Below are 24,547 nucleotides of genomic sequence, written 5' to 3' on the forward strand. Positions count from 1 at the left end.
TCTTTCAGCTGCTGAGAGTCCCAGTGTGCTGGCGTCGCAGCCCTCTCCCCTGCCCGCAGCCAGCGGGAATGCCACGGCAGCGCCAGAATCGGAGACGTCTCAGCCCAGGGAGCTTTCAGAGCAAGGTAGTGAAGAGTGGAAGGTTCCCTGGCTCTTCGCCTAGGTCAGGAATTGTCACCTCACCGCAGACACGGAAGCCAAGGGCCATGAGCCCAGCTCCGCCTGCTCCCTGGCGATGTGGTGGGTGGGGCTGGCCTGTACGATCAATCCAGCCAGCTGTCTCCACCAGCAAATCCCCTTTGCATTCCTGCCGCCCTGCCTGTGCCCCTCTAGCAAGGGTAAGTACCACAGGGCCGCTGGCTGGGAGCTCCTCCTAGGGGCTGAGCAGCCGGCCTTCACTGCACACCTGCCCCTGGCTGGCCAGAGTGAGAGGCTGGCCCTGGGGAGGAGCACTCTGCCAGTGGAGCCCCAGGGCTGCTTCTGAACTAGCCTCCGCCTGTAACACGAGGTGTTTCCTCTGGCCAGAAGCAGCACTTCACCCCACCGTGCTGCAGGGCCCCCCTCCAGGCAGGCCGCGGGGGTGCCCCGTGCTCCCCCTGCTCTGTATCTCCCTGCCTTTCCCTCCTTTCCTAGAGGATTTGGCGCTCCGCCTCGCAAAAGCCATTGAGTTTGGGGACGAAGAGGCAGCCTCTGAGTGCGCCGTGGCGCTGGCTCGGCAGCAGGCTCCCTTGTGCATCCTGCTGAAGGAATCCAGCCGGCCCACCAGTGAGATCAGGTGAGCGCCTTCATGCTCGCCCCGTTCCAGTGCCAGCAGGCACCCTCCCAGCCCGGCGGGGCGCATTGCCTGCGCTGCATGAAGCTGCAGGGTCAGATGCTAATGGCCAATCTCCCTCGCTCTGCCACTGCTCCTTTCTTCCGCCCTGAACATCCAGCGCTGCCGAAGGAGCCTGGACTTAGGCTGAGCGCCCTCCAGGGCAGGGCCGGTGTGGGCAGCACCTGGCGCAGTGGGGACCAATCCTGGCTGGGGCTGTCAGTTGCCCCCAGACTAGAAATAGCCAAGAAGCTACTCTCCACAGCAAAGGGTTTGACTTTGAACGAGCTTCTCCCCAGCCTGGGCAGAGCTAAGGCACCTCCTTTCCTGTGACTGCCTGTGGGAGCTGGGCCACGGGAAGCCAAGAGCCACTGGCCCATGGGGGTCAGCCAGCCCTGGGATGTCTCTGCCCACTGGAACCTGGTCATCCCTGGGCTTCAGGGACCACCTGGCAGCCGGTGCAGTGCTGACACAGACCCTGCTGACGGGCACCTGGGCTCTTCTTTCAGGATGAAGGTTGGAGTGGAAGATGCGACGTGCTCTGCCAACATCACCATCAAGGTCCATGCTCACATGACGATCGGCACGCTCCGGCAGCAGGTATGACGCAGAGCTAAGGCACCTCCTTTCCTGTGACTGCCTGTGGGAGCTGGGCCACGGGAAGCCAAGAGCCACTGGCCCATGGAGTCCATTGTCTGCCTTTTAGCAGGGCCGCCCAGATGTGCTCCAGCCGTAAGTTCTTAGCTGCGGCTCCGCATCTGGAGCGAGAGCTGGGGATCCAGTCCGCTCCTCTCCTCTAGCAGGGCTGGTGGTTCTTCACCAGTGTTCCTTGCACCCCGGTGGACACGCGTTTCAAACCAGCGTGGCGCAAAGCTACAGGGCAGAGCTGAAAGCGTCTGGGACGTGTGCCGATGCCTTCAGGTGTTCCGTTGGCTTCTCCCGCTGTGCAGGTTTTCCAGGATTACGGGTTCCACCCCAGCGTACAGCGGTGGATCATCGGCCAGTGCCTATGTGTGGACGATCGGACGATAGGCTCGTATGGCATTCGGAAAGATGGAGACATGGCCTTCCTGTATCTGCTGTCAGCCAAGAGGGCCAACCTGTCTGAGCAGCGCTGCGAGGAGGACCAAGCACTGACCATGCTACCTCCAGCCCCCTCGCTCACAGACGGCTCTGGCACCGACGAGAAACGCAAATACAGCACCTTGCCGAACATGGCTCCAAAGAAAGGTGTGGTGTGCTTCCTTTGGCTCAGAGATGGGAGCTCTCGGGAGGGGTAGGCCAGATCCTCTGCTGGCGTGAACAGGCTCAGCTTCCCCCCAGACAAGGGAGCCCACCTGAGACACAGCAGCTGAGGATTGGGCCAGGGGTTTTACCTCTGAAATGTTTCCTGTCCCCCATATGGAGCCAGAGAGACAGGCCCAACTACAGGGTCTCAACACGTGGATGAGACAGTGGTGTAGGGAGGAGGGTTTAGGGTTATTAGAAACTGGGGAACCTTTTGGGAAGGAAGGAGCCCAGGCAGGAAAGATCCCAAAACTGAGCCAGATTGCTGGCATGTCCAATTAAAAAGGTCATAGAGGAGTTGGGAGAAAGCCGCCAGGTGCAGAGGAGCACCCGTTCCGGGCAGAGACATCCCATAGGATGAATTTGTTCAAGGGGGACCTGTGTGTCCTAGTAAAGAGATTAGGAAAGAAGTTGGTAAAGCACAGGTAGGCGGTAGTGAGGAACTGTCAAATGTAAGAGTCCCATTTAAATTTAACACACACAGGCAAGGAACTGAATACTGACAGAATGGACAAGTGCTTATATACAAATGCTGGAAGTCTAAATACTAAGATGGGTGAACTAGAGTGCTTGGCATTAAATGGTGCATTGTGGAAACTTGGTGGAATGAGGATAATCGATGGGACACAGTAATACCAGGGTACAAAGTATATAGGAATATATATACCATGCTGGCGGGGGTGTGGCACTACATGTGAAAGAGAGCATAGAGTCAAATAAAGTACTGTAAACATTTTAAATGAATCAAACTGCACCATGGCATCTCTCTGGATAGAAAGTCCGTGCTTGTCCAATAAGCGTGTCTCCGTAGGAATACACTACCAACCACCTGCCTAGGATGGTGACAGTGACTGTGAAGTGCTCAGGGAAATTAGAGAGGCTAGAAAGGCAGAAAACACAAAAATAATGGGAGATTTCCACAATCCCCACATTGACCAGGAACATGTCTCTTCAAGAAGGGGTGCAGAGATAAAGTTTGTAGACACAGTAAATGTCTGCTTTTTGGAGCAGCTAGTCCTGAAACCCACAAGAGGAGAGGCAATTCTTGATTTAGTCCTAAATGGAGGACAGGGTCTGGTCCAAGAGATAAACATAGCTGAACTGCTTGGTAATAGCAACGATAATATAATTAAATTTAACATTCTTGTGGGGAGGGGGGATGCTAAAAAACTCCACCCCATAGCATTTAGCTTCAAACAGGGGAACTGCAAAAATGAGGAAGCTAGTTAAAAGTAAATTAAAAGGAAAAGTCACAAAGATGAACTGTCTGCAAACTGCATGAAGTCTATTTAAAAACACCGTAAGAGAGGCTCAAACTAAATGTTATACCCCAAATAAAACAAAACCAAACCAGTAAGTGGACAAAAAAAAGCCACCATAGCTAGTAAAAGAGGCAATTCGAGGCAGAAAGGCATCTTTAAAAACGGGATGTCAAATCCTAGTGAGAAAAATAGAAAGGAGCAAAAACTCCGGCAAGTGACGCATCAAAGTACCAGGCAGATCAAAAGAAAAGGTAAAGAGCGGCTAGCTGAACACACACGAACTAAGTAGGAGCAAAAAAACTGTAAGTCCATGGGAAGTAGGAAGCCTGCCAACCATCAGTGGAGCACTGGCTGACTGAGGTGCTGAAGGCTCACCTGTTCTGGGACCTGGGCTGTGCAACATATCCATGAACGATCTGGAAAAGGCGGTGAACAGTGAGGTGGCAAAATTGGAAGATGATACAAAATTACTCCAGATAGTCAAGTCCAAAGCTGGCTGCGAGGAATTCCAAAGGGATCTCGCTAAACTGAGTGTCTGGGGGACAAAACAGCAGATGAAGTTCAGTGTTGAGTGCAAGGGAATACACCTTGGAGAAAATAATGCAAGTCCCAGTCTTTTTAATCTCTCCTCAGAGGGAAGCTGTTCCAGACCCCTCATCATTTTAGCTGTGCCTTTTCTGTACCTTTTCCGATTCCAATATATCGTTTTTGAGATGTGTCGACCAGAACTGCACGCAGTGTTCAAGGTGTGGGCGTACCATGGATTTATACAGCGGCAATGTGATATTTTCTGTCTTAGTACCTATCCCTTTCGCAATGGCTCCTAACAGTCTGTTAGCTTTTTTGACTGCCGCTGCACATTGAGTGGATGTTTTAGAGAACTGTCCACAATGACTCCAAGGTCTTTCTTCAGCAGTAACAGCTAATTTAGACCCCATCATTTGGTATGTGTAGTTGAGATTATGCATTTATCGACATTGAATTTCATCTGCCATTTTGTTGCCCAGTCACCCAGTTTAGTGAGATCCCTTTAGAGAGACTATCTTTAGTAATTTTGTATCGTTTGCAAACTTTGCCTTCTCACTGTTTATCCCCTTTTCCCTGATCTTTTATGAATATATTGAACAGTTCTGGTCCCACTACAGATCCCCGAGGGACCCCGCTACTTACCTCTCTCTCTTTTGAAAACTGACTTTTTTTCCTGCCATTTGGTTCCTATCTTTTAATCAGTTACTGATTCTTGAGAGGACCCTCCCTCTTATCCCATGACTGCTTACTTTGCTTAAGAGTCTTTGGTGAGGGACCTTGTCAAAGGTTTTTTGAAAGTCCAAGTACACTACATCCACTCAATTATCCTTGCGCCTCAAGGAATTCTAGTAGATTGGTGAGGCATGATTTCCCTTTACAAGAGCCGTGTTGACTCTTCCCCAACAAATTGTGTTCATCTGTGTGTCCGATAATTCTGTTCTTTACTACAGTTTCAACCACTTTTCCTGCTACTGAAGTTAGGTTTACCAGCCTGTAGTTGCCGGGATTGCCTCTGGAGCGTTTTTAAAAAATTGGTGTCACATTAGCTACCCTCCAGTTATCTGGTACAGAGGCTGTTTTCAGTGATAGGTTACACACCACAGATGATAGTTCTGCAGTTTCACATTTGAGTTCCTTCAGAACTCTTGGGTGAATCCTATCTGGTCCTCGTGGCTTATTCCTGTTTAATATATCGAACAGTAACAAGTTCCAAAACCTCCTTTAATGACAACTCTATCTGGGACGGTTCCTCTGATTTGTCACTGGAAAAGAATGGCTCAGGTGTGGGAATCTCCCTCACAGCCTCTGCCGTGCAGACCGATGCAAAGAATCCATTGAGCTTCTCCGCCACGGCTCTGTCTCCTGTAGCCCCACTGGTTGTTTGTCAGTGGGCCACGGAGGTACAGACGTGCCTGGCTGAATCAGTGCCAAACTGTTAATGTCTCTGGGGCAGGGACTGTCTCTTACTGTGTGTGCAGAGCCGCACATCTTTCCAAAGCCCCAGCCCAGGCTCCCCTCTGCCCCACTTGCTACCAGCTGCCTCTCTTTGGCCATTACGTGCAAGGTGAATGAGGCGGGTTGGGGAGAAGCTGGCTCCCGTCTGTGCTGCTGCCACTGAAATGGGAGGAGAGGGAGTGAGTGCGCTGCCCCCGGGCGGGAGGGGCAGGTGGCGCTCAGGCCATTGCAGACTGTGCCGTTCCCAGGGTATCACTGTGGTGTCATTGTGCACACGAGAGGCCCCTCCCCGTGCAGCGATCTGTGGTCGCATGGCTCCCTGCACGCCCACACCTCCAGGCCTGGGTGACCCTCTGAGCTACGCTGAACTGGCCTGGCTCAGCCAGTCGTATTTGAAATCTTCTTCCATCATCCGTGGAGGCGTCTGTAACGTGTCTGTTTTCTGGTGTCTGCTCCTCTAGCCTGGGTCGCTGACAACAGCGGGAAGATGGAAATCAGGGAGATCAGCAACCAGCTGGGTGTGCTGCAGCTCAGCAACCCCTTACACAGCCAGCCCAAAGTGCCCCTGGCCGCCGCTGCTCCACTCTCCCCTGTGCAGGTATGCATCCCGCTGGCCCCTCCCCTGTGCAGGTGTACCCCGCTGGCCCCTCCTCCGGGCTGGTATGCATCCCTCCCCGTGCAGGTGTGAACCCCTCCGCTGGGCAGGTGTGCACCCCTCTGACCCCTCCCCCCATGCAGTATGCACCCATCTGACCCCCACCTCACCCCCTCTGGCCCTCCTTTGCTCTCACCTGTGCAGGTTTGTCCCCCTCTGTGGCTGCGCCAGCCTCCCCTTCAAGTCCCCAGAGGCTCCGGCCTGAGCAGGGCGGGTGTGTAGAGCAGTAAGCGAGGCCAGTCCTCGTGCAGTGGAGTAACAGACCCACTTGTGGCCAGGCCAGCCTTTTGCAGACCCTGTCTCTGTGCCTGGCACCCTTGGCCATCGCAGTCAGGTCGGATCCCCTGCGAGAAAGTGCCCATCGAGTGCACCCAAATCAGCGGGGGGCTGACTGGGAAGGACCCCCTTCTTTCAGAGGGGGATTTTCTCTGCTGCGGTGTCTGTCGCCTGTCCTTCAGCTTTGGGGATGTGCAGGGGAGACTGTTAACCCTTGTGCTCCCATAGGCGCTGGGCGCGTGGCTCCGTGCGGGTGGTGGAGATGGCGGCAGCCTCCCTCTCAGTGCTGTGTGGGTGAAGGGCTTGTCTTGTTCTCTGCAGACGGGCTGGTCGTGTCCAAAATGCACCTTCATCAACAAGCCCACGCGGCCGGGCTGTGAGATGTGCAGCACCGACCGGCCGGCGGAGTACGTGGTGCCTGGTGGCTACAGACCGGATGAGCTGGAGCTCTGGAGGATGCAGCAGGAGGAAGAGGGGATCTTGCAGTACCAGCAGGTGAGTGGAGGCAGCTCTGCCCTGGGGGGCAGCCGTGGTGCCCTCACCGATCTGCGCGGGGCAGCGCTGGGGAGGATGGACCTATACTAGCTGCCTATCAGGAGTCACATGGTGCTGTTTCCGGGGTGCCTGGATACCCTGGCAAGGGCAACTACTCACCAGGCCCCACCATGCTGTGCGGGGGCATCTGCCTTCCCCTGGAATAGCGAAAGGCAGGCAGGGAGCGGGCAGGCGCCAGCGTGCAATGACCCGGTGGCCCTCGGATCCCCGTGGACATCGCGTTACTGCAGCGCTAGCCCTGCTGTTAACGATGAGGGCAGCCGCTGGCCGCGCTGTGCGATTCCCGAGGCACGGCAGGTGCCAGTGGGTGTGTCCCTCGTCATCGCCTGCAGCAGTGACGTTGGCTAGCACTCTGTGCAAAGGGCTGTCCAGCCTGCAGCTGAGGGGCACTGCAGCCTGCGCTTGGCATGACACGGGCTCCTGGACTGGCAGCTCCTTCCCTTCCCCTGCAGCTCCATGTGCAGAGTCCTGTGGCCGCATGGCCGGCATGTGTCTGTCGGGGCTCTGGGCTGGCAGCGGCGAGGAATGGGAAGAGCTGCGGTCGGGCTGGCTGGGCTGGTGTTGTTGGAGCTGTCTTCCCACGGGGATGGCAGCAGCAACAGACGCTCCAGTGTAGACCAGGCACCAGCGGGTTGAGCCTTTCCGAACCTTGGCTGCGCTGTGGCGTGAGCCAGGGGCGCTGCCCCCGTTGGGAACCGCGGCTCCAGCCCCAGCGCAGCCACCGCCCAGGTGCCGCAGGGCTCCGGCGAGCCAGGCTTGGCGACTGACCAAACTCTTCTCTTCTTTCTTTTTTCTCTCGTGCTGGAATCTCACTAGGAAAAGGGAAGGAGAGACGATGGCTCGGCCACACACTACACCCGGAACCCGGGCCCCCTGGATGACTTCATCCACCTCTCCTCGGAGTTCTGCTAGCCACGTCTCATGCCTAGCCGCGCTGGACTGCCCCGCCCCAGCCCCCCTCGCGCTGGCCTCAGCCTTCCCCTGCGCTGTCTGGGGCGTCCGTCGCCAGACGTGGGCAGACCGTAGACTCCGTGTCCGGCACGGAGAGCAGCGGGAGGGCTGCGGCGTTCTACTGTGCTACCCGTGACTGTGGGCAGAGCCGCTCCCAACGGCCCCAGGCGGGTGGATCCCAAGGGAAAGCCTGGGTCTGATCGAGCTGAGTCCCCTCTTTCCTTGGAGGGCCGAGGATCTGGGGGCCCTTGCGCTGCTGAGCTGGGTCTGCTCCGGCGGGAGTCCCAGCAGGGAGGCAGCTTTCTCAAGCCCTTTCTCGTCTGCCCTGCACGGGTTTGGCGATGGGGCTTCACCACGTTGCCGGGTCCTACAGCCGAGAGTGGCTGAGAGACGGGAGCCAGTGGAGGATGTGCCAGCACAGGGCCGGCCCTGGGAACGCTGCAGCTGGGAGAGGCCCGGCTGCCTCCTGTGTCTAGGGGCTGGGGGCCCTCTGCAGTGTAGCCGGAGCTCTTCAGTTTGTTTTCCCTTCCCCACCCTCCGTGGCTGGTCCTGGCAGCCATGCTCCTCCCCGCCTCGCAGGGCTGCGCAGCCCTCGCTACCCAGCTGGAGTGCGCCAGGCCCTGCCTGTTTGCCTGTGCTCCAGCAGCAATGGCCTGGTTCTCCCGTGCATAGACAGGCCAGGCGTCTTGGGCAGCTGCCCCACAGAGCTTCCTTAGGAAAGCCGGGGACTGGGCTGCTTCCCGGGCTGGCGTGTGTCTCCGTGGCCTCTACCTAGCTCTTTAAGGGGAGAGCGTCACAGGCAGATCTGAGGCCCCTGGAGAACGGTGCGGGCTGCTGTTGCCGTAAGCTCCTGTGGTGCTGTCGCTGTGACCCCGTCAGCGTGGGGAGCAGGAAGGGTGTCCCGGTTTCCCCTCCTCTCCCCAGGGATTTCTCTTCCCTGGGAAGTCTCTGCCTCTCTTCCTGTTTTATACACTGCAGTTGTCAGTGCTGCTGCCACGCGGCGATTCGGGGGACTGGGGAAGGGAGGTGAGATTTCGTGTGTACCCCCAGAGAGCCCAGGCTGCGGGGCGCTTGCTTGTTCCTTTAGGCTTACAGACAGCGGTGCGGGTGGGTGCTGACGGGGTCGCCTGCCGTCCAGCCAGCCCAGAAGAGCCGCTGTGTGTTGCAGAGCTTGTTGCCCAGGGGCTGGAAAAGGGCCCATTCCCCAGGGCATAGGGCCAATCCCTGGCAGGCCTGTGGCGGCCCTGGGACCTGCAGTGCCCTGCACTAAACCACGGGAGCTGACGTGCCCACCCAGGGCTGTGCTGAACCGACATGGAACAGAGCCACTCGCAGCCTTGACCTCCCCAGCTGAAGGTGCGGCCCCTGGCCAGCACCGGTCCCAGCACGCTGCAGGTGGGGGTGCTCAGGCCACGTGCTGGGACACCTGTATAAAGTGGGGGGCTGCTGTGGGCTACACGGCCCTGCCAGCCGTGCCTGGGTCACCTGCACAGACACTTCCTGTGCAGCATGGAGCCACCCCCTCATCTCCGGGAGCGCCTGCACCTGCCTTGAGAGGTCTGGAGTCCCACGCACAGTGGAAGGGCAGGGCCTCCTCCGCGCTCCAGCCAGCGAGGCCCTCGGGGTGGGACTTGGTGCAGGGACACACACTGGGGGGGATGAGTGCTGACCGGGGTGACTTCCTGCCAAAGGAAGGAGGGTTTGACAAATGCTAGAGCAGGAGGATCCTCCAGAAAGAGCGAGGGCCGCGGGTTCGAGGAGACGTGTTGGACTCTGGTTACGGGCTGCGAGTGGCACGTCCCCTCCCTTGGCAGCGTGGTGTGACCGTGGGCTGGGCAGATCTCGCCCAGGAACCGCAGGCAGGCGCTGGCCTGGCTAGCAGCACGGGGAGGGCAAGGGGGCCATCGGCCAGGTGGGCCAGAGCGAAGCCAGGGCTCGCGGTGCCGGGCCAGAGCTCCCACGCCAGCGTCTGCCTGACGGCTGGTGTTTACTGCACAGAGGGCGAAGGGCGCGGCCACGTTGCAGCCGGCGCTTTGCAGGGCTGGCAGAGGGCTGGGCACTGCACTGGCTGCAGGTGCGGCCGCAGCAGCCTCAGTGTAGATGGGATTGGAAGCCCAGGCCGAAGTCCCGATCCTTTGGAGACGGGCCTGGTGCTGAGGTCCAGCCCTCCCCGGGCTGCGTGTCTCCTGTGAAACACAGAGCCCCATGCGAATAGCACTTTACTGGGGGGAGCTGCTCCAGGCCCCTCGTTACTGGGATGTACTGATGCCGTGAGGGCCTGTGGAGGCCAGTCACTGATTCTGTGTCACAGTGTGTTGGAAATCTCAGCCCAAAGCCGGCACCGGCTGTAGGACGGAAGTGGCCAAAGCATCTGTCAGACACATGCTGCCTGGAGAGCGTGGCTCTGCCGCCGTGGGCTCAGCGGTGCCATGTGGTAGCCGGCTGAGGGTCGCTGGCATTGAATGGAGCAGATTGCAGCCATCACATCCTAGCGTGGCGGTCTGGGCTGTAGGGACTACAGCTCCCAGCATGCAATGGGCAGCTGGAGCACGATGGAGGAGCATGATGGGAACCCCTAGGCGAGGTAGTTGCCCTGCCCAGGTGAGGCAGGCTTTGGCCACCGGCTAGCTGAGCGCGTGCTCCTCTCCTGTAGCCTCTTGTGGTGGCATCTCTGCTCATTTCCTCACGGGGGCGTGATGGCCAGTGACTGTTCGGCTGGAAGTGTTCCTTGGTCTATTAAAGGTTTCTTTAACGAGTGTGTCTGCCGTGGTGTGTTATTCTGCAGCTGGCAGGGACTAGGGCCGGGGCGGTATGTACCATGCAGCACTGATCTAAAGGGATGCTGGCCCCATCCAGGTGCTTGAGGGGCTGATTTGGGTTAGTTCAACCTGTTCTTTACTGGATTAAGGTAACTCAAAAGGAGCCAATCGTAGCAACACAGAAGGGCCAGATGGGGTCAGAGGCGAGGTCCATCTAGCCCAGGGTCCAGTCTCTGACAGTGGCAGGTTGTGCAGAGGAAGGTGCTAGAAACCTGCAGGAGGAGATGTGGGATGCTCTGCCCCAGACTCTTCTCCGCCTGGTCTGTCTTAGCCGAGATTGGCTTACGCCCAGAAGCAGCAGGTTTTCTCTCTCCTGCTAGCACTTTCTAATCTAACTCTCGTTAATGTTCTCGTTAACCATGGAAACACCCAGTCCTCTTTGGAAGCTTGTTAGTAAATCCCCAGCCCTCGCCTTGAGCGAGAATCCTGCAGCACGAGCGCCAGGAGGAGAACCCCAAACCCCAGCACTCACCGGGGGATGCTTAACTTGGATACGTAAGCGGGGACCTCGAGCAGGGGCAGGGGTTATGTTACCTCTGTTTGGCACTGGTGTAACCGTTGCTGGGTCCCTGGGTCCAGGTCTGGTGTCCACAGTTCAAGAAGGCTGAGAAATTGCAGCGGGTCAGAGAAGAGCCATGCGGGTGACGAAAGGTTTGGACAACCTGCCTGACAGAGAGAGCTCTGTCGCTGAGTCTGTCGCTGTTAAAGAGCCGGTTCAGGGGTGACGATCTCAGTCCGTCAGTGCGACACGGAGAACAAATGGGTGGCAGGATTCGGGGGGGGCTGATGCCCCCCCTGGAAATAGTGTAAGTTCACGCGTGCCGGAGGTGGGGTGGAGGCAAGCACAGGACCCGGAGGGGCTGGAGCAGCCGCTGCAGCACCCGGCATTGGAATGGAAGGGGCCAGAACAGGCCTGGGAGCAGGTTGGAACCCCCAGGACCCTTCTTCCCAGCCTGGAGCTGGCCGCCCCGCCCCTACCAAGTCTCAGTAGCTCTCTTTGTTCCCCCTTCATACCCCTCTGGCCCCCATTGCAGGGAGCGTCTGTCCCTGCAGGAACAAATACTTGGTGCTGGGTGCCTCGTTTTAGCTGGGAAAGTTGAACACACTCCAGTGCCTGGAGATTGAAGCTAGGCAAATTCAGACTGGAGCTAAGGCGTAAATCTTCAACAGCGAGAGCAATCGGCCATGGTACAAATGCTCTGTGGCCTATGGAGAACATTTGCGTGGCCCGTTCAATTCCCTGGTAATCCACTCACCTCTTCTCAAATGCACCACTGGAATTACCCAGGCAAACCCGCATCCCTCAATGCACTAGCCAGCACCTCACCATGTTACCAGGGGTGCTTATGGACGGTCACACAGGTGGTGTCATCTGCAGCATCCAGGGAGTTGTCATCGAAGGATGGTCCTCTGCCGTGAGGGGCCTGGCTGCCCTGACTTGCATGTGGGGCTCCTTCCGCTCGGGAGGCTGCCCCCCAAGGCTGAAAAACACCACCTACCCTGGGCAGTTTAAAGGTGCCCGACACTCCTCTCTCACCCCCACTTTTTATGGGAACACCTCTGCCGCACGAAGGCAAGTGATGCCGAGGGTTCCGCTGGCCATGTGGGGCATTTTCTAGGAGTTGGGAGCTCGTCCCCAGCCCCATCCTGGCCCTCGCAGCCCTTTGAGGAGGCTAGCAGGCGGTCAAGCAAGCGCTCTTCACTGGCCCGAGGAAGGTTTGCACCATGAGAGCAGCCTGCCTTCCGCCATGACAGCATGAACTCAGGGTGTGAGCGGGACGTGTCGGTCAGTGATGACCTGCAGCCTGTCTGTGTGATGTAACTGTCCCAGAGTCACGCCCTGCGAGGGCCGTGATGACGAAGAGTCTGAGAAACTCTGGCGAGACCCAGAAGGAGTTCGCAGCTGCTCACCGTGGAGATGTGGGAATGGTACAAGGTGACGGGAGTGCATGCCCTTGTCCCGAGAGGTACCCAGAATGGTGCTGCTGGGTAGGAAGGCTTGGTGTGGCCAGACGAAGAGCAGAGGGCTGTGACTCACTGCCGTTTGCAACTGGAAACTTAGTGTTAGCAAATCAGAGAATCGTAGGACTGCAAGGGACCTCGAGAGGCCTTCCAGTCCAGTCCCCTGCACTCCAGGCAGGACCAAGCATTGTACCGTGTTCGAGCACAAGTGGTCAAGGCGATGGATGTGGACACTGCTGAATTTGTGGACTGAGGTGGCATACTGGTGCGATGGGGAGTCGGTCCTCGAGAAGGCAGATGTAGGACCTGGTGGTAACTTAGTGATAGCCAACATAAAGATTCAACTTCGAAGCAAAAATGACCAGCCGGTTATCGGCAGACTCGGTTATAAGGTCGACAACCGAGGTCCACAGAACAAGTGGAATCCAAGAAGACGATTGAATGAAAGCTGCAAGCTGGAGTACAACATCTGCTGCATTAGAGAGACTGAGGATGAACTCCTGGGGATCAGCTGCTAAAGAAGAAACCTGGGATCACGGGGCAGATTGTTGCGTGGTATGACCAACGAAGAAAGCTAAGCGCACAATGAAAAATGGATGAACTGTGCAGGAGAGCCCTGTTCCCGTCTGATGCCAGTGACAGATGCACTGATTACCGTGGCAGAAGGAGATTGGCTTGAACTGCCAAGGACTGTGGCAAAGTCGCTGCTGTCAGATCGATTGCTCTGGATCAACCGAGCCATCAGTGCAGACCCGCTCAGTCGATCCCGAAATCGACCTACTAAGACCACCTTCACAAGTGGCGCAGCGCTGCGTCGACGGGAAGGCGGTTCCCATCGGCGCAGTGCAGTGACGATGGCGCGAAGAAGGGGAGCAGAGAAATCAACGGGAGTTACACATGATTTTTGCGTAGCTTGCGTAACTCCCGTCGACTGCCGCGAATCTCGGAGGTGAGTGTAGACAGGGTCTGCGTAATATAAGCAAAACAAATTCGAAGCTGGAAGTGCAAGAAGCAGAGGGGATAACTGGGGAGTTTGAATTATCCCAGTGAACCTCCGCCTACAACTGAAGAAGTGGAGGATGCAATGTGGGCACTGAAAAGCAGTAAAGCCCCGAAAGCGAGTAACTTACCAGCAGAACTAATCCAAAGTGGTGGAGGGGCTCCGTCCAGGCACACCAGCTTGTCAGTGCCATTTGGGAGTGTGGAAGATGGTCCAAGGCTCGGACTCAGTCCCTAGTGGTTCCTGTTCATGAAGAGGAGAACTCTGCCGCTTTTGGGAATTAGTGAACCAGCTCATTCCCAAAAGCGGCAGAGTTCTACTGATTGAAGTCCACACCCCGCCCCACATGTGGCAGGCGGGGATCATTGGACAGGGCTGGCCAGCGCCGAGCCTCCGGCCCTTCAGATCACAGCCTGCCCCCACAACTGGCCTTGCGGAGGAGCGCGCACTGCCTGTGCAGCTTGACGAGGGATCCGGGCGCTGCCAGGACAGTCTCGGCCCTGGGCTCCCTGCCTCTCATTCTGCTGCTATGCCTGCGCGCTGAATGCTGATGGCGGGGCAGGTCCTCCAGGGCCCCACCAGACCCGGGGCCGCCAACCCCAATGGCTCGGAGATTGAGTGTCAGATCCCAAAATTCCTGAGGGGCCAAAAGTCATGAGACTTTGTAGATGGAGATGAGGGGAGGGGCACAATTAGTGGTGCCAAATGTACTATGGTGATTCTGCCCCCGCCACAGGAGCTCTCGCCCCACGTCGGCCTGTCGTGTTCATAGAATCATAGAATATTAGAGTTGGACGGGACCTCAGGAGGTATCTAGTCCAACCCCCTGCTCAAAGCAGGACTAACCTCAGCTATATCATCCCAACCAGGGCTTTGTCAAGCCTCAGCTTAAAAACCTCTAAGGATGGAGATTCCACCACCTCCCTAGGTAACCCATTCCAGTGCTTCACCACCCTCCTAGCGAAAAACTGTTTCCTAATATCCACCCTAGACCTCCCCCACTGCAACTTGAGACCATTGCTCCTTGTTCTGTCATCTGCCACCACTGAGAACAGCCTAGCTCCATCCTTCCTGGAACCCCCTTTCAGGTAGTTAAAGGCTGCTATCAAATCCCCCCTCACTCTTCTCTTCTGCAGACTAAACAAGCCCAGTTCCCTCAGCCTCTCCTCATAAGTCTTGTGCTCCAGCCCCCTCATCATTTTTGTTGCCCTCCGCTGGACTCTCTCCAACTTGTCTACATCCTTTTTGTAGTGGGGGGCCCACAACTGGACACAATACTCCAAATGCGGCCTCACCAATGCCGAATAGAGGGGAATAATCACTTCCCATGATCTGCTGGCAGTGCTCCTCCTAATGCAGCCCAATATGCTATTAGCCTTCTTGACAACCAGAGCACACTGCTGACTCATATCCAGCTTTTTATCCACTGTTATCCCTAGGTCCTTTTCTGCAGACTGCTGCCCAGCTCGTCGGTCCCCAGTCTGTAACTGTGCATGGGATTCTTCTGTCCTAAGTGCAGGACTCTGCACTTGTCTTTGTTGAACCTCATTAGATTTCTTTTGGCCCAATCCTCCAGTTTGTTTAGGTCACTCTGTATCCTATCCCTGTCTTCCATGGTATCTACCACTCCCCCAGCTTAGTGTCGTCCGCAAACTTGCTGAGGGTGCAATCCACCCCATCCTCCAGATCATTCATGAAGATGTTGAACAAAACCGGCCCCAGGACCGACCCTTGGGGCACTCCGCTTGTGACCGGCTGGCAGCTAGACATGGAGCCATTGATCACTACTCGTTGAGCCCTATGCTCTAGCCAGTTCTCTATCCATTTTATAGTCCATTCATCCAACCCATACTTCTTTAACTTGCTGATAAGAATACTGTGAGAGACCGTATCAAAAGCTTTGCTAAAGTCAAGGTATATAACATCTACCGCCTTCCCCACATCCACAGAGCCAGTCACCTCTTCATAGAAAGCAATCAGGTTGGTTAAGCATGACTTTCCCTTGGTGAATCCGTGTTGACTGTTCCTGATCACCTTCCTCTCTTCCAAGTGCCTTAAAATGGATTTCTTAAGGACCTGCTCCATGATTTTTCCAGGGATTGAGGTGAGGCTGACCGGTCTGTAGTTCCCCGGATCCTCTTTCCTCCCTTTTTTGAAGATGGGCACGATATTTGCTTTTTTCCAGTCCTCAGGGACCTCCCCCTGTTGCCACGAGCTTTCAAAGATAATAGCCAATGGCTCTGAAATCACATCAGCCAACTCCCTCAGCACCCTCGGGTGTTCCCACAGCAGTTCTGCTCCCCAGCCCTCAGCCCCATCCGGCAGCCTCCCCTCTGCTCGTCCTGGGCTCTGCCCCCAACCCCGCCTGACCTGGTCAGTGGGCTGCTGCAGCAGGGTTCCCTTCCCCCACAAATGGATGTATTCTCCCTGGCTTGACCCTCCAGTTAACCCCACTCTTCCAAACGTGGCCGTGGCCTGGAGTGCCAGGGTGGCCAGGCTGTCACAGAGAGGGGGGCGGAGAGGACACCAGCGTGCAGGAGGACTCACCCCACGTCTTTAGTCCCATTTCCCCATAAAGCTGCCTCCCGCTCAGGCAAGGCCGCCGCCTGCGCCCAGGTCTCCCCACGCTCAGCACCCCCCAAGATTAGCTGCACCCCCCAAGAGTAGCAGCCACAGCCGGTCAGGTTTGCAGATGACCGAATGATTAGCGGGGTCATACGTAACAGAACGGAGAGAGCAGTCCTACGGAGTGACCGGCACGGCACGGCAAGCTGGGCCCTGTCACGCAACGTGTTTCCATCACACTCTGCCACGCGGGCTGGGTCTTAGAAGGCAGCGACTGGGACTGGCACTTGAGTCACGGTGAGGAACCAATTGAACGTGAGCTCCCAGGGCGATGCTGTAGCTAAGAGAGGGAACATGGTCCTTGGATGTAGGCGCAGGGAGCGGGTCTTACCTCGGCACAGCGTGAGTGAGACCATTCCGTGGCCAGCTCGGATGTTCTCACTCCAGCAGGGATGTTGACAAACTGGGCGGGTTCAGAGACGAGCTCTGAGGATGGTTCAAAGGCTGGAAAACCCGCCCAGAGTGAGGGTAAAGAGCTGCACCTGGTCCTGAGTTCAGCCAGGAGCCGGTTCAGAGGTGACTGGAGCCCAGTCTACGCAGCTGCCTACCTGGGGAGGAGACGTCTGAGAGCTGTGGGGCCCGGCTGGCCGGCGCAGCCTGGCCTTTCTCAGGGGTAGGGGAGGGCTCTGGGCCCCAGTGGGCATCGTGGTCAGAAAAAGGCAGAACAAGGATCCAATGGCTGGAAGATGAGGCTGGAGAAATTCAGACTGCAAATCAGATGCAGATTTTTAACAGTGGGTGCTGTTAACCACTGGAACAACTCGCCTGGGGATGTGCTGGCTGCTCTGTCCCTTGGAGCTGGCCGCCCACACTGCGTGGGTGTTTCCTGCACTGGCTCAGCCAGGCCGGGCTGGATGCTGGAGGCTGCACTAGGAGGTTGTGGTCCCTGCTGAAGTCTGTGAATCGCAGAGCAAGGGGGAGGAGCTGCTGTCAGAGGCTGGAGCTTTGCCCGGGGCTTATGGCTGCAGCCAGCTTGTTGCAGCTGGCTGTGGGGCGTCCCTGGTGGCTACCTTGCCACCTACAACTTCTTGGCATCTTTAGTAAGACCTCAGGCAGCACAAACTCTGGGCCAAGGTCATTGCTGTGGGGAGAGCAGGCCCCCGTCCAACTGCTGCCCGGGGAACGGCGTCAGAGGCACTCCTCCACCCCCGCAGGTGATCAGGAACAGTCAGCATGGATTTACCCAGGGAAAGTCATGCCTGACCAACCTGATTGCCTTCTCTGATGAGGTGACTGGCTCTGTGGATGTGGGGAAAGCGGTGGATGTGATATACCTTGACTTTAGCAAAGCTTTTGATACAGTCTCTCACGGTATCTTATCAGCAAGTTAAAGAAGTGTGGATTGGATGAATGGACTATAAAATGGATAGAGAACTGGCTAGAGCATAGGGCTCAACGAGTAGTGATCAGTGGCTCCATGTCTAGCTGGCAACCGGTCACAAGCGGAGTGCCCCAGGGGTCGGTCCTGGGGCCGGTTTTGTTCAACATCTTCATTAATGATCTGGAGGATGGGGTAGATTGCACCCTCAGCAAGTTTGCAGATGACACTAAGCTGGGGGGAGTGGTAGATACCCTGGAAGGCAGGGATAGGCTACAGAGTGACCTAAACAAACTGGAGGATTGGGCCAAAAGAAATCTGATGAGGTTCAACAAGGACAAGTGCAGAGTCCTGCACTTAGGAAGGAAGAATCCCATGCACAGCTACAGACTGGGGACCGACGAGCTAGGCAGCAGTTCTGCAGAAAAGGACCTGGGGGTTACAGTGGATAAGAAGCTGGATATGAGTCAGCAGTGTGCCCTGGTTGTCAAGAAGGCTAGCGGCATATTGGGCTGCATTAGGAGGAGCATTGCCAGCAGGTCACGGGAAGTGATTATTCCCCTCTATTCGGCATTGGTGAGGCCACATTTGGAGCATTATGTCCAGTTTTGGGCCCCCCACTACAAAAAGGATGTGGACAAGTTGGAGAGAGTGCAGCGGAGGGCAACAAAAATGATGAGGGGTCTGGAGCACAAGACTTATGAGGAGAGGCTGAGGGAACTGGGCTTGTTTAGTCTGCAGAAGAGAAGAATGAGGGGGGATTTGATAGCAGCCTTTAACTACCTGAAAGGGGGTTCCAGGGAGGATGGAGCTAGGCTGTTCTCAGTGGTGGCAGATGACAGAACAAGGAGCAACAGTCTCAAGTTGCAGGGGGGGGGGAGGTCTAGGTTGGACATTAGGAAAAGGTTTTTCCCTAGGCGGGTGGTGAAGCACTGGGATGGGTTACCTAGGGAGGTGGTGGAATCTCCATCCTTAGAGGTTTGTAAAGCCCGGCTTGACACAGCCCTGGCTGGGATGATATAGCTGAGGTTAGTCCTGCTTTGAGCAGGGCGTGGTACTAGTTACCTCCTGAGCTCCCTTCCAACCCTAATTATCTGTGATCCTATGTCGCTGCTCGAGCTGTGTCCAGCGCCGTGCAGGCTGCTCCCCGGTCTCGGTGCGCCTGTGGCCAGCCCTGTGGTAATGCCCCGCGGGGGCTGACAGCGACAGTGGGGAGCCTCCCCATGCTGGGACAGGTGCCCACGGCTTGAGATGAAGTGAAATGAGGCTGGCTGGAGGCATCTGACATCTCAGCTGCCCCTTCCGCCCAGCCCTGGCTCTGGCAAGAGCCCCGGGCTGCCTGCCCGCGGGAGTGACGGGGGGAGGGCTCTGGCCGGGTGATGCCTAGTGCCTGGATGGGCATCGTGTTCCCTTCAGGCCTTACACCTGAGGAACCTGTGGGAGCAAAAATACACATTTGAAATGGTCCTGCCCCAGGGGCTTGGTGGAAAGCTCCCATATCCCGCTGGGTGGCACAGCCTGGCCCCTCTCGGGGGCAGCTCCAGGCCCACTGGGCAGCGAGGCCTGACCCCTCTGGCTCTGTTCTGCAGGCCCTGGAGGACGAGCGGCTGCAGAACTTCCAGCAGTTGCTGCAGCTGGAGGAGGAGGTGCTGGTGCCCAGCCAGGAGGCGATGGAGTGCCGGATCTGCTACCTGCCGGTGGCCCCAGGGGACGGGGTGCTGCTGCGGGAGTGTCTGCACAACTTCTGCCGGTAATGCTGCCCAGACTGCGCCAGCCCCCAGCCAGCACGTCGGCACCACGGGGTGGGGAGGGTGGGACCGGGCCGGAGCCAACAGCTCTTCCCAGGTCTCTGCCATGCAGCGCTTGGGCTGCGTCCCTGAGGCCCGAGTGCTGGCACTGTGCTGGGAGCCTGGGGCTGAGCCGGGCCATGGGGTTGCGGGGGCAGAGAGAGCTCAGATGCTGGGGGAGGAGATCCCTGTGGTGACGGCGCCTGTCCTCACAGAGACTGCCTGCGGCAGGTGATCAGCTACAGCCAGGAGCCCCAGGTCTCCTGCCCCTTCCGCGACGACACCTACGCCTGCAGCAGCAAGCTCCAGGAACGGGAGGTCCGGGCGGTGAGTCCTGGCGGTGGGCACAGGGGCTCCCGCTCGCAAGAGCTGGCCTGTCGGCCCCAGCGGGTGGGTGATGTGGGGCCGGCGTCTCGGCTTGTTCCTTAGACAGCCCCTGCACGTGCTGGGCAGCCCTGGAGCTCCGGGCGAGGCACTGCGGGGCAGGGGGGTAAATGTTACCTGGGCCCCAGGAAGCCAGGGACCTGCTGGGAGGTGCTAACCCCCCCCCATAGCCTCACAGGCTCCCCCATCGGATCCCTTCTTCCCCCACTTGGATCTTGGGGATCTGCACGCTTCAGCCAGGCAAGCACCTCCTGAGATGGGCCCCTGCCCCACAGCCAGCCTCCGCCCAGGGCAGAGCTTCCTGAAAGGGCCCCTGTAGCCCTGTCCCTGCCCCATGGCTGGCTCTGCCGTGGGGTGGGGGGGAGGCAGCTGTGGCATGACCTCCCGGGGCGCCGTGTGCCGCAGCTGGTGTCGGCAGAGGAGTACAAGCGCTTCCTGGAGCGGGGCCTGGTGGCGGCAGAGAGGCGTGCTCAGAACAGCTACCACTGCAAAACCGTGGACTGCAAGGGCTGGTGCATCTACGAGGACATGGTCAACGAGTTCCGCTGCCCCATCTGCTGGGGCCTCAACTGCCTGATCTGCAAGGTGAGCGTGGGGTACTGCGGGGAGCGGATAGGCAGGCCTGCTGGGGGCAGGCAGCTCTGCTCGCCGGTGGGGCAGACATGGGCAGAGCCCCGCTTAGAGACCCCAGCACGCAGTGCCCCAGCAGCCCAGCCGCGCTGTGTCGTTTCTGTCGGCTGCAGCTCTGTGGCAGGGATTCCTCGATCCCAAGGCCAGAAGGGACAGTGTGACCCTCCCGTCTGACCCCCTGCCGAGCCCAGGCTGGAGCCCTGCCCCCAGCTCATTGCTAGAGCAGAGCTTTTAGAAAAACAGCCCCTCTGGATTTTTAAAATGATCAGTGATGGAGAATCCATGACCCTGGAGAAATTGGTCCAGTAATTAATTGCCTTCTGTGAAAAATGAACGTCTCATTTCCACTCTGAATTTGTCTAGCTTCCAGCCATCGGGTCCTGTTAGACTGGAGAGCCCCTTCATTATTAAACCCGTGTTCCCCATGCAGGCAGTTGTAGACTGTCGCCACGTCAGCCCTTGACTTGCTGTTTGTTAAATGAAATAGGTTTAACTCCTGGAGTCTCTTAGTGTAAGGCAGGTTTTCCAGTCCTTCAGTCACACTCGTGGCTCTTCTCTGAACCGTCCCCAATTTATCCACATCCTTCTTGAATTGTGGGCACCAGAACTGGACACAGGCTTCCAGCAGCGGTGGCACCAGTGCCACATACAGAAGTAAAATAGCCTCTCTGCTCCTACTCATGTTCCGCTGATTATCCACCATGACCCCCACATCTTTTTCAGAGTCCCTGCTTCCTAGGATAGAGCCCCCATCCCGGCAGCATGGCTGACATTCTTTGCTCCTAGGTGGACACATTTACACTGAGCCATATTAAACACAGCGTTTGCTTGTGCCGTTTACCAAGAGATCCAGATCATTCTGAATGTGACCTGTCCTCTTCATTGCTTGCCACTCGCCCAATTTGTGTATCAACTGCAACCTTCATCCATGATGATTTTGTGTTTTCTGCCAGGTCAGTAATAAAAACGTTCAATAGCACAAGGCCAAGACCCAGTCCCTGTGGCTCAGTTAACGACTCCCCGTTTACAGTTACATTTTGAGACCTATCAGTTAGCTAGCTTTTAATCCACTGAACGTGTGCCACGCTCGTTTTATATCACTCTAGTGTTCACTCCACACGTCTCACTCTCGACCATCAGTGGTATTACCTCTATCAACCACCCTTGTCAGCTCATTAAAAAACCACCAGATTAGTTGGTCAGGATCTATCTTCTCTCAACCCATGCTGATTGGCATTAGTAATACCACCCGCCCTTCACTCTTCATTAATCCTGTATCAGCTGCTCCATTACTGTGCCCAGCTCAGAATTAATGTCAGGCTGACAGGCCTGTCATTGCCTGGCTCACCCTGTTTAACCTTTTCAAATATTGGCACAAAAGTAGCTTTCTTCCACTGTGCTGTTCCAAGACTTACTGAAAATCAACAGTAACAGACCTGCTGATATAAAAATGTCTCGTAGCCGCGGTCTGACCCCCTCCTGAGATCTAGTGGAACGGGAAGCAGGTTATAGGATATGCCTACAGCATCCGTTTGTTTTTTCTGAAATATAGAACAGAAATATTTATTGAACACGGCTGCCTTCTCTGCATTACTACTGATAATTCTACTATTTCCGTCTGGTAATGGACCAGTGCCATTGTTAGGATTCTTTTTGTTCCTAAAATACTTTTTAAAAAATCCTTCTTGTCCTTAACTCTGCTGGCCACAGGATTCTCCTTCTGTCCCTTTGCTGCCTGTATTAGTTTGCTACAAATCCTAGTTTCTGATTCATATTCATTACTGTCAACTTCCCTCCAGTTGTTATATGTTTTTAGCTGCCTTCACCTCCGCTCTCAGCCAGGTTGGTTTTTTAGCCAGCAGAGTCTTCTTCCGCAATTGAGGCTTGTGAGGCATCTAGTAAGGAATTCTTAAATGATTCCCAAGGATCATTCACATTTTTCTGATTAACTTCTTCCTCCTGCTGATTTGGCTGATGATTATTTTCAGCTTTGTGAAATTGGCCTTTTTAAGACACCCTGGATATATATTACTGGGCTGCAGCTTATTGTGTTTACAAATGATAGACGTGTCAATTCAAGATCACTTGTACCGAAGCTGTGTTAATTTGTAGTCCTTTGGTCAGTTCCTCTTGACCTGGCATGATGAGGTCCAAGAAAGAATCCCCCGGCGTCACATGCAACACTTCTGGAGTTAGGCAATTGTCACCTGGACTCCTTAGAACGTCCCAGGATGTGCTAGTCCCGGCAGCATGAGCCCTGCAGCACGTGTCACTCAGATTAAAGTCCCCGTGATCACAGTTTTGTTCCCTACACATGGCAGCTGGGGCGTAAGGAGCCAGTCAGTCTCTTCCCCAGCAGGATGTGGGGTCTGCAGCGGACACCAACTACTGCCCCATCTTGTACTTTATGGGCTAGGACGTTGATCCGTGCGCATTCCAGATCATTGTCTTCCACCTTGTCAATGACTCAGGAACAAGTGATACCCCTTTTGACATCATGTCCCCAGCCCCACCCCGCTGGCCCTCTCGATCCTTCCTAAACAGGCTGGAGCCATCGATTGTAACTTTCCCGTCAGGGGAATCGTCCCGCCAGGTCTCCGGCACACCAGCTCCAACGGATTTCTGCTCCGCTCCAATTCGGCTGGTTTGCTGCCCGGCTCCCAGCCGTGTGGTAGAGGCAAGTCAGGAATTTCTTCTCTTCGCGCCCTTTGGGTCCTTCATTATTTTCGTTCTCAGCATCTTGATTTCACCATAAGAGGCTCAATTTAAATGTATACTCCACATTAAAACACACAGGAAGAGGACCAAAAAAGTGCCACCGCGGCTAAACAACAAAGTAAAAGAAGCAGGTAGAGGCAAAAAGGCATCCTTTAAAAAGTGGAAGTTAAATCCTATTGAGGAAAATGAAAAGGAGCCTAAACTCTGGCAGGTGACGTGTAAAAACAGAATGAAGAACGGCTAGCCAAAGACTCACACATAACAGCAAACATTTTTTAAAGTGCATCAGAAGCAGGAAGCTGCTAAACAACCAGTGGGGCCACTGGACAATTGAGGTGCTAAAGCAGCACTCAAGGAAGATCAGGCCAGTGCGGAGAAACTAAATGAATTCTTTGCATCGGTCCTCACGACTGAGGATGTGAGGGAGATTCCAAAACCAGAGCCATTCTGTTTAGGTGACAAATCTGAGGAACTGGCCCAGGTTGAGGTGTCATTACAGGAGATTTTGGAACAAATTGATAAATTAAACAGTAACAAGTCACCAGGACCAGATGGTTCCACCCCAGAGTTCTGAAGGAATTCAAATGTGAAATTGCAGAACTACTAACTGTGGTGTAAATCAGCTTCTGTCCCAGATGACAGGAGGATAGCTAATGTGACGCTAATTTTTAAAAAAGGTTCCAGAGGTGATCCTGGCAATGACAGGCTGGTCGGCCTAACTTCAGTACCAGGAAAATTGGTTGAAACTAGAATAAAGACCAGAATGATCAGACACACAGATGGACGCGATTTGTTGGGGAAGAGTCAACATGGGTTTTGTAAAGGGAAATCATGCCTCACCAATCTACTAGAATCCTTTGAGTGGGTCAATGAGCATGTGGACAAGGGTGATGCAGTGGATATAGTGTGCTTAGATTTTCAGAAAGCCTTTGACAAGGTCCCTCAGCAAAGGCTCTTAAGTAAAGTAAGCTGCCATGGGATAAGAGAGAAGGTCCTCTCAGGGATCAGTAATTGGTTAAAAGAGAGGAAAAAAAGAGTAGGAATAAATGGTGTTTTCAGAATGGGAAGAGGTAAACAGTGGTGTCCCCCAGAGGTTTGGACTGGGACCAGAACTGTTCAACATACTCATAAATGATCTGGAAAAACCTCTGCGTGCCGGATGCTGGGAATGGCTGACGGGCTGGTCACCCTGGTCAGTTCATTCCCTCTGAAGCCCCTGCCCCTGGCCCCTGTGGGCAGACAGGCTACAGGGCAGGCTGGACCATGGGTCTGACCCCTCTGGCTGTTCCTATTTTGTGCTGCATGCTCCATTCTTCCCTCTTTGTAAACGCCCTCCTCCTCCCCCCCCCCGCTTTGCTATTAGTTTAACGCCCTCCTGGCTACTGCAGGCAGCCTGCCCCCGGGGATCCTGGGCCCACTGCTACCGAGGTGGAGACCAGCCAACCTCTACAGCCCCCTCCCCACAGATGGCCCCACGTTCCACACACCCAACCCCGCTGGTGGGTCACTTACCAGCCCCTGCCT

At 55.9% G+C, this 24,547-nt stretch overlaps 1 protein-coding gene across 1 annotated transcript in view; it reads left to right on the forward strand.

Annotated features, from left to right (window-relative positions):
- The window catches only part of SHARPIN (SHANK associated RH domain interactor), a 45,730-nt gene that overhangs the window by 19,234 nt on the left and 1,949 nt on the right, over nt 1-24,547 (forward strand). Inside the window, exons 3-11 of the mRNA XM_067560144.1 lie at nt 9-125; nt 634-775; nt 1,321-1,411; nt 1,762-2,041; nt 5,805-5,941; nt 6,596-6,769; nt 19,094-19,254; nt 19,507-19,618; nt 20,081-20,260. Coding sequence (XP_067416245.1) covers nt 9-125; nt 634-775; nt 1,321-1,411; nt 1,762-2,041; nt 5,805-5,941; nt 6,596-6,769; nt 19,094-19,254; nt 19,507-19,618; nt 20,081-20,260 — 1,394 coding nt within the window. The remainder of the gene's footprint in view (nt 1-8; nt 126-633; nt 776-1,320; nt 1,412-1,761; nt 2,042-5,804; nt 5,942-6,595; nt 6,770-19,093; nt 19,255-19,506; nt 19,619-20,080; nt 20,261-24,547) is intronic.

This window comes from Emydura macquarii, unplaced genomic scaffold (genome assembly GCF_026122565.2).
Source record: "Emydura macquarii macquarii isolate MOO-44397 ecotype Brisbane River unplaced genomic scaffold, CSIRO-AGI_Emac_v2 contig_2246, whole genome shotgun sequence".
NCBI classification, from domain to species: Eukaryota; Metazoa; Chordata; order Testudines; family Chelidae; genus Emydura; species Emydura macquarii.